The sequence below is a fragment of the Pterocles gutturalis genome, unplaced genomic scaffold, assembly GCF_000699245.1.
Source record: "Pterocles gutturalis isolate BGI_N339 unplaced genomic scaffold, ASM69924v1 scaffold35923, whole genome shotgun sequence".
Classification (NCBI taxonomy): Eukaryota; Metazoa; Chordata; class Aves; order Pterocliformes; family Pteroclidae; genus Pterocles; species Pterocles gutturalis.
In genome coordinates, this window is record NW_010121658.1 from 1 (window position 1) to 9,117 (window position 9,117).

The 9,117-nt window shown below is 46.6% G+C and overlaps 2 protein-coding genes across 2 annotated transcripts; one reads left to right on the forward strand and one right to left on the reverse strand.

The window, feature by feature from the left end:
- Nucleotides 1-42: 42 nt before the first annotated feature.
- Nucleotides 43-5,787, forward strand: DDX27 (DEAD (Asp-Glu-Ala-Asp) box polypeptide 27; the record flags this gene model as incomplete). The annotated part of the gene is given in 20 exon segments (XM_010077317.1): nucleotides 43-100; nucleotides 356-512; nucleotides 874-920; nucleotides 1,084-1,170; nucleotides 1,918-2,023; nucleotides 2,117-2,290; nucleotides 2,612-2,762; nucleotides 2,918-3,017; nucleotides 3,130-3,217; nucleotides 3,220-3,264; nucleotides 3,339-3,492; nucleotides 3,607-3,688; nucleotides 3,764-3,941; nucleotides 4,082-4,188; nucleotides 4,350-4,455; nucleotides 4,557-4,651; nucleotides 4,733-4,859; nucleotides 5,128-5,212; nucleotides 5,412-5,486; nucleotides 5,772-5,787. Coding segments are annotated over 20 exon segments (2,038 nt in total), but the record flags the coding sequence as incomplete, so codon positions are not given.
- A 1,078-nt stretch (nucleotides 5,788-6,865) lies between these two features.
- Nucleotides 6,866-9,112, reverse strand: LOC104459771 (small nuclear ribonucleoprotein-associated protein B'-like). The gene is given in 7 exon segments (XM_010077316.1): nucleotides 6,866-7,043; nucleotides 7,256-7,381; nucleotides 7,562-7,662; nucleotides 7,664-7,689; nucleotides 8,056-8,208; nucleotides 8,449-8,560; nucleotides 8,927-9,112. Coding segments are annotated over 7 exon segments (687 nt in total). The 5' UTR covers nucleotides 9,058-9,112; the 3' UTR covers nucleotides 6,866-7,005.
- Nucleotides 9,113-9,117: the final 5 nt, after the last annotated feature.

A 9,117-nucleotide genomic window follows, 5' to 3' on the forward strand; every position in this document is an offset into this window, starting at 1 on the left:
GTGCTCCTCTCACAACTCCTCTCTCCCGATTTCTTCCTAGAGAGCAGCTACGACGCTGGATGAGAAGATCGAGAAAGTGAGACAGAAAAGGAGGTCCCAGGTGAGGGCCTTTCTCTCTGGTGTGGGTTTGGCCTCCCGCTGCCTTCCCCCGGGGCACGGACCCGGGAAGCGTCTGAGCTGCGGCTCCTCCCCCTCCACTGGGCTTGTAGCCACCCTTGTGTTCTGAACTGGTGAGAATGCAGAGCTGCTAATGCTGAAGGTTATGCAAAACCCCATATCTGAATGGGCTCATAATAACAAACTCATAAAGGATTGAGGTTTTCTTTTTAAAACTTTTAAAAAAATCTTTTTCTAGGAACGAGAAGCTACACAAGCAAAAGTGAGAGATGAAGATGTGGAGACTGACGACAATCAAACCAAAAAGAGAGCTTGTGAGGATTCCAGTAGGGACCAAGAAGAAGATGTGGAGTCTCAGTATTCGTTGGATGATGAAGCTATCTTCACAAAAGCAGGTATTAGCAGTACATAGATGGTCAGGAGCAAGAATCTGACAGACTGTTGTCTCACTGGGGAAAAGTCTGTAGTGAAGTCTTGCTGGGAGTAGGGAAGAACCTCTTATTTTTTCTTGTCTTCTATGACATTCCTTCTGATTTTGGTCAGGCTTATTTAGAATGGTAGCCCTGGTATTTTAATTGAACGTGTCTCTGAGGAAGGATATTTGCTTGGAATTTTGCTCTATTGCATGCCTGTACTTGTTTCTGAGGCTTCTCCCTCAATAACTCATACAGAGCAAAAAGTATAAGGTGAAGGTAGGCACCATATCTTGTTACACATTTAGCTGCGCTTGTTAATTCCTGTCACGTTTCTCTGCAGATATGGTCAAAGTGAAGGAACAGAGGAGATCGAAAAAGGGAGAAATGGTAAGTGTTGGACAGAATGACACTAGGTAATTCTTCAGCGTTTCTTCTAGAAGAAATTTGACTTTGGTTAACAAACAGTATCTCAAAAAAAAAGCCCAGAGCCCTTTGATAACATGTTGTGTTATTGCCTGTGTTGCTCCAATTTTGTTGTTGCTGTTTCTAGGAAGCAGAGAACTTTTTTGAAGATGCCTCTCAATATGATGATAACTTGTCATTCCAGGACATGAATCTTTCACGCCCCTTGCTAAAGGTATTTAAGTAGTTTAATTATTACATATGTTACTCTGAAGACTATTGTACAGCCTCCCCTCCACCAACCAGAACAGTCAAATTCATCTTCTCTTTGCAGCCTCTCTGAAAAGGAAATTATGTGGGAGCTAGCGTGATAGTCTGTTAGGAGCTGTTATTCCCAAATACTGGAACCCATTCATTGATTTGCAATATGTCAACACTGTCTTGAGTGAGACATCACAGAATTGCAGAATGGCTGAGATTCAAAGTGACCTCTGGAGGTCATTGTGTCCAACCCCCTCCTCAAGCAGGGCCACTGAGCCCGTGTCCAGGCAGCTCTTGAGTGTCCCCAGGGATGGAGAGTCCGCAGCCTCTCTGGGCAACCTGTGCCCGTGCTCAGTCACCCTCACAGTGAAAAAGTGTTTCCTGGTGTTCCCAGGGAACCTCCCATGTCTCAGTCTGTGCCTGTGGCGTCTGGTCCTGCTGCTGGGCCCCCATGAGCAGAGCCTGGCTTTGTCCCCTTTGCACCCTCCCTGCAGGCGTTCATACCTGTTGACAAGTTCCTGCTCTGGGCTGAACAGTCCCAGCTCCCTCAGCCTTTCCTCACGTGCGGGGTGTTCCAGTCCCTTCCTTCTCTCCATGGCCCTTTGCTGGGCTGTCTCCAGGGTGTCCATGTCTCTCTGGTGCTGGGGAGCCCAGCACTGGGCGCAGCGCTGCAGGTGTGGCTGTAGCAAGACAGAGTTTCATCGCTCTATCTCCTTTGTAGGCAATCACAGCTCTTGGCTTCAAGCAACCAACCCCAATTCAGAAGGCATGTATCCCCGTGGGCCTTCTGGGGAAAGATATTTGTGCCTGTGCTGCCACTGGGACAGGTAGGGCATTGATCAGGGCACAGGAAACACGGAGAATTAGCCATTCACAATAATTAGTAATTCTTGGTAATTTTTCTTAATTTTTTTCTTTAGGTAAAACGGCTGCCTTCATCTTACCTGTCCTTGAGCGCCTGATTTACAAACCTCGTCAGGCTCCAATCACCCGGGTGCTGGTTCTAGTGCCAACACGAGAACTGGGAATTCAGGTGCATTCTGTCACAAAGCAGCTGGCGCAGTTCAGCAGTGTTACAACTTGCCTTGCTGTAGGTGAGTGTGAAGTTGCTCATGTGAACTGTACAGCTCGCTGTAAACCGCTCTGCAGAGCTGGGAATTCTGTGTTATGAAACTGGAGGCTGTACAGTTACTGCAAGCATGCTGCTAGTAGATGTTCTGTGGTTTAAAATCTCACTCTCCAATTCCGTGCTGTACTGTTTGTTTGTTGGTTTCTGAGAAAGAAAAGGTGAGCTCACTTCTAATTGTGTGTGTGGCATTAACCTGAGTTGTTTCCCGTTCCACAGGCAGGTTGGATCTGTGTACCCTGCTGCAAGCTGCTCAGGGAGTCAGCAGTCCGTGTCCACTCTCTTTCAGGTGGCCTGGACGTGAAGACTCAGGAAGCAGCTCTGCGCTCTGGGCCAGACATCCTTATTGCCACTCCTGGGCGACTCATTGATCATCTCCACAACTGCCCTTCTTTCCACCTGAGCAGTGTTGAGGTGCTGATTTTGGATGAAGCAGACAGGTAGGCAAAGCAGGACAGCAGTGAAAAATGAGATGGTTGTTTTCTGCTTTCCTTTTCCGAGGCTACAGGGCAGTCTTTGTTGCCCTGCCTTAAGTAATGTTTCTCAGCTAGAACCAGATGAAGCTGCCTTACCTTGCTGCTCTTCTTCTGTGTAGGATGCTGGATGAATACTTTGAGGAACAGATGAAAGAAATAATCAGGTTGTGCTCCAGCCACCGTCAGACAATGCTTTTCTCTGCCACAATGACAGAGGAGGTAAGACAGGCTGCTGAGAAGCACATTGAGGCAGAAAGTTGAATAGAAGTTTGTCTAGTATTTTGCCAGAGATTGTGTGGACTTATTTTTCTTTCTTAAACTGTTTTGGTAGGTGAAAGATTTGGCTTCTGTTTCCTTGAAAAATCACATCCGAATTTTTGTGAACAGCAACACAGATGTTGCCCCTTTCCTGCAGCAGGAAAAAACAGACCCAACCGAGAGGGGGACCGTGAGGCCATTGTATCAGGTTAGAGATGAGCAAAGAAAAGCTGGAATCCATAGGTGACTATGAAGCAGGCTCCTGAGAGGACTTTCTTTCAGCTCTCCTGACACGAACCTTCCCAGACCATGTGATGCTTTTCACCCAGACCAAGAAGCAAGCTCACCGTATGCACATCCTACTTGGGCTGATGGGTCTGCGAGTTGGGGAGCTTCATGGGAATCTCTCTCAAGCCCAACGGCTGGAAGCACTCAGGTATTAGCAGGGTTAGCTGGCAATCGTAGGCAAAAAAGAAGTTAGGAGTTGGAAGTTTTAGGGAAGAAGTAGATTGCTATATTCATTGCTAATGCATATGCTGTCTCTGCTCAGGCGCTTCAAAGATGAGCAGATCGATATTCTGGTAGCTACAGATGTGGCTGCACGTGGACTTGATATTGAAGGTGTTAAAACAGTGAGTATTTGCAGTGCTGAGCGTTCTAATGAGTCCTGTCGTATTGTTTCCCTGCTAACACTGTTCCTGTTACAGGTGATCAATTTTACCATGCCCAACACCACCAAACACTATGTTCATAGAGTGGGTCGGACAGCGAGAGCAGGCAGGGCCGGTCGTTCTGTTTCACTTGTGGGTGAGGAAGAGCGCAAGATGCTGAAGGATATTGTGAAGACTGCCAAAACACCAGTGAAAGCCAGAGTTCTCCCCCAAGGTACACACTTCACTGAGGTAAAAAGCAGGAGAGCAGTAGGCAGAGAATATTGCGGTACAAAAGGACACTAAAAGAGGGGCTGGAAAACAAGACGAACTGTGCCCGAGCTGCTTCTGATGCTCACACTGTATTGTTTTCAGATGTCATACTAAAATTTCGAGAGAAAATTGAGAATCTAGAAAAAGATGTGTATGCAGTTCTGTGCTTGGAGCGTGAGGAACGTGAGATGCAGCAGTCAGAGGCCCAGGTAATGGGTTTTTGGGGATTTTTTTTTCTTTTCCTAGGCTCTGGAGTAGATAACAGTGCATAAGGAGGTTACTTAATGTACTTAAGCTGCCTGTGTTAGAAGAGAAGAGAGATATATTTTTTTAGCCACCATGAGCTCACTTCTTGCCTGAATTATCTCAGATCAATAGGGCAAAAAAGCAGCTGGAGACAGGAAAACAAAAGACTGTGGGTGAGGGTTTGGAGCGGAGCTGGTTCCAGACCCGTGAGGAGAGGAAGAAAGAGAAATGTGAGTCATTACGCTGCTGCCGGGTTAAGTGCTGTAGCTGCAACTGAACTCTGCTCTGTACTTTAAGAGGTTCTTTATTCTGTTTTTCTTTGTCTCCCCAGTGGCTAAAGCCCTGCAGGAGTTTGACCTGGCATTACGAGGCAAGAAGAAAAGGAAGAAATTTATGCAGGACAGACAGAAAAAAGTCCAAATGACAGTGAGTACATTTATGGACTATCCTAGCTTTCCTTTAGCAAAACCTCACATCACTTTAAACTTGCACATTAACGCCTTTCAGCCAGAGGAGAGGTCACAGTTTGAAATCCTGAAATCTCAAATGTATGCTGAGCGCCTGGCAAAAAGGAATCGCCGAGCGAAGCGAGCCAGAGCCTTGCCAGAAGAGGAACCAGCAGCAGTACCAGCAGGTGGAGACTTTTGTTTTACAGCTGACCTACATTATGTCAGTTCCTTTGTTACAAATAGGTAAACTAAACTAATCCGCGTAGAGGGAGGCACTGATCTGTCATGAACAGCCACCGGCGCTGGCCAGGGCGTGTGTTTGCTGAGGGGAGTCATTGCTTTTCCTGAGGGTTAGGCTGATTGTTGTGGCCAAGGCTACTGGGCTCCAGTACACAAGATGATGCTGCGGCCTTCTCCTTACAGTCAATGTTCTGACTGTTGTCTCTGTGTTAGGCCCCAAGCGGAAGAAAAAACAGTCTGTGTTTGATGAAGAGCTTACCAACACAAGCAGGAAGGCTCTGAAGCAGTACCGTGCTGGGTAAGGTCTTAACAGCTGTACATGAGTCCAGACTTGAGTAGGTAGGATTATTTTGCATCTCCGGACTTCTCAGGGATACTTGAACTGATATTGGGGTAAAAGGTGGGCAGAGAAGGGATTCTTGCAAGAAGTACCTGTGCTGTTGCCATACTTCAGTGATTTTTGTCTTACCTTCCCCCCTCCCCTCTCTCTTAAAAAGCCCATCATTTGAAGATCGAAAACGCTTGGGCATGGCCCAACACAGGAAAGGAGGAAACTTCAAATCCAAGTCCAGGTATAGCTCCCTTTACTTTCTTATTCAAGTTTTGGGGGGTTTTTTTGCTGCTTTCTCTTTCCTCTTGTGAATGTTTAAAGGCCCTTCCAAAAAGGTTTGTTGGTTCTGTAGTAGCTTACCCTCCTACTGCAGGTCTGATGCTGGGGGCAATCAAGGATACTGCCTTTAATAGCACATTCCTAGGCTTCTGCCTGGGAGAAATGCTAGAAAATGCTCAGTGCCATTCCTTATCTATCATTGACAGTTGATCTAGTGCAATGTAATTTCAACTATCTTTTCTTTCAGGTACAGGAGAAAGTAAGAACTATTGGTAATTACCAGATGGGTAATTTGGACAACACAGGCATTGCAGACACGCTCTCTCTGGGGCCTGGATTTCTTTACACCATGAGGAGACAACTTCAATAAAATGGAATAGTTTTTCTTCAAGTTCTGGAATAGCTTTGGAATGTTTCTTAATACCTGGTTGAAGAGCCTGTGTGAAAACATCTTCAGCCCATGCAATAAAGGATTGATTCTTTTTTTTGTTTTCCTAAAAAGTTTACTGTTTTATAGGATAGCTGGATAGCTAGAGCAACTGTTAGCTGGGATCTGTTACATCTTTCTATCAGACTTCTAGTTCATGTGAATCAAGTTGTCTTTAGGGCAAAACTGGAAAACACGTTACTGCTTTGTTCATATACTTCTGTGACCTTGATTAATTGATATGGATTTCTGTGTGCGAGAACCTATTTCTAAAATAGTGAAAAAAAAGTTTTCAGGATTCCTGTCACAAAGATGGCTTCGAGGTAACCGTCACAGAAATTAACACAAATCTCTAAGAGGCCACTATTGGAAGAAAGGATTATCTCCAAAGTGGGGTGGGGAGCACAGACAGCTTCTTCCTAACTGAAAATAAAGCTGCTGTAAGCTAAGGCAAGAAAGGAAGACTATAACCAGAAGGCAGCTTGTTTTAAATTATTGTATGCAATTAATGGTAAGTTTGCTTGTCCTGGCTTTCTTTTTTCCACTAGGAGCAATAGAAACTTACAATGATCAAGCAGGTTTAGTACAGGGTAATAAGCAGCAGCTTAATGCAGAGCATCAACAATCACTGTTCCTAATGCAGGCACCACTGGAGTTGTTCCACAGGGACTAAAGCAGGGAGAATTCTGATCAGTAACCTAGACTTAATATCATCAAAATGGTAAAAACTCTTTCTTTGAATTTACCCCATATCAACCTACGTGGCCCAGACGAGCTGTTCATGTCTGAGCTGTCCCTACAAACTGAGCTTTTTGCTTCAGACCTGCTCTTCTGTGGTGACCACAGTGCAGCAGTGAAAGGTTAACAGCTGCTGGTCTGAAACAGACCAGTACAACAGTGGTGCCAAGTACTGGGTTTTCCAACTTTATTAAAAACGGCCAACTTTACAAGCAGTAAATATAAAATATACATAGCAAAGTTTTGACAGGTGGTACTGCTCAGTATCTTCCCTTAATCAGTCTTCTCACAGTTCAAAGGTACATTATAGAATGTCTTACGGTCTTGGAGGGCGCATGCCAGGTGGAGGGGGTCCTGGGAATAAATGAAAGAGTTGAATGTTGAGGAAAGAGGAAGCAAGGCTAAACTGGAAATACATTTTCACCATGCTCAGAGTGGCCTTGGGACCCCTTTGTTGGGACTGAGGCTTTTACGGACAACTAGCATAGCCAGGGAAGCACTGAAATGCATCACCCTTTGCCCATTTTACATAGGGCTTCTAGGCACTTAAGAGAACCTCTACTCACCTCTCATTCCTGGGGGTGGTGGTCTCATGCCTGGTGGGGGCATTCCCATAGGAGCACCTCGGCCAGGGGGCATTCCCATGGGTGGGCCCATCGGTGGCCTCATGCCTGGAGGAGGTCCCATCATTCCTTAACCCAGAGAAAGAACAAGCATCTCAATCCCGCTGAACGTTCAAGGCACGAGTTGGATAGCGGAATAATCCTCCGTAATACCAGATCTTCATCAGACTCAGCTAAACACCTTTTTATCACCAATTTTGCCCCATAACGTAAGCTGCTTGCTGCCCCCCTCTATAGAGGGGTTCCTACCTGGAGGAGGTGCTCCTCTGCTCATGGGTGGGGGAGGACCCCCACGCCCTGGTGTGTACTGAGTTGGGGCTCCTGCGATGCTAGCAGTGGCCGCTGCAGCGGGTTCCACGACCCTGAGGTGTCATCACCTGTAAACAAAATAAACACGTTCACAGAGAAACAGCACAACGTTTGCTTTACATTAATAACTAAAAAATAAGATTTAAATTACTATCCCTTCAGAAAATTACATCAGTCTGCTCTTAACATTAAATAATGCTACAAAACTGCAAGAAGCTGCACTTTCCAAGCCTCTTCTTCCATCATACAACACATTGTTCCTAGGGGGACCTCGTACCAAAAAAGCCTTGCCAGGCTCAAACTCCCTGGTAACAGAAACTAAGATTAGTTTTTCCGCTCCACCAATTTCTTGCATCACATCATTGGTGTCAAGAATTAAAAACCACTCCAGAATATACCAGACAACCCTTTTTTAATGTGTCACAGCATCTCACCTGTTGGGATGGTCCTCCCACTCCTCTAACAGGGCCAGCTAATCCTGCTGGAGCCTGGGGCATGGGGGCACCAGCTGGAACTCCTCTCCCTGCTGCTCTCCCAACTCCAGGTCCTCCAGCAGCTCCAGCAAGAGGTACCCGGGCAATTCCAGTCTGAAAACAGAGCCCCCCAAAAAGAAAGATGTATCAAAACAAAAGTCCTCAGATCCCAGGGATGCCCGCAGACCTCTTTTGTCCAATTAATGTCTGAGCACACAAACGGACTAGAACTTCCTGCAGTGAAACCTGGGACAAATTGGGAAGTCTAAGACAATACTAGCATTCTCCTGCAGGGAAGTAAATTTATCATATGTCCCTTCCCTTTGTCCTTAGTTCTCCGCTCATTCTCCTTACATCTTTTGGAGGTGGTCCTTCAACTGTCATGGACACCAGGTTTTCTCCTCGCAGCAACACAAGACCAAGAACTCGTTTCTCTTCCCGCTCTGGCTGTTTTGAATTTTTAGGTCTAGTGAGAAGAGAAAGCAAAAAATTGCAAGACAGAAGGAAAAAAAAAAAAAAAAACCAACAAAAAAAACCCATTGCTGCTGTTTGAATTTGCACAGAATATCTGACTAGGGCACTCCAGAGAGGAGCACCTAACACAAACCGCATTTTGCTATGCCTCACACGAAGCACACAGAGAAGCCCAGCCACAGGGTGTGTGCTGTCCCCGGGATGCTTAGTGAAGCCTCACAGGGACTGATGCTGGCACGACAGGGAAGTGTATTTCCGTTACTAGGGAAGAACCGAGACCCGGTGCCGCTCACACCGCGGCAGTTTCGGGTCTGACGAACGGGACCGGGCGGGGGGGGGCCCGGGCCGCGCCGCTCACTTGATCTTGCGGAACTCGTCGCAGTCGCAGAGGATGAGGTTCATGTGCTTGTCGAAGGCCTTGAAGGTGCCGATGAAGACGCGCCCGTCCTGCAGGATGCACCGCATGCGGTAGTCGATGTGCTGCAGCATCTTGCTGCTCTTCCCCACCGTCTGCAAGAGGCCCGGTCACTGCGCGCCGCGGCCGAGCAA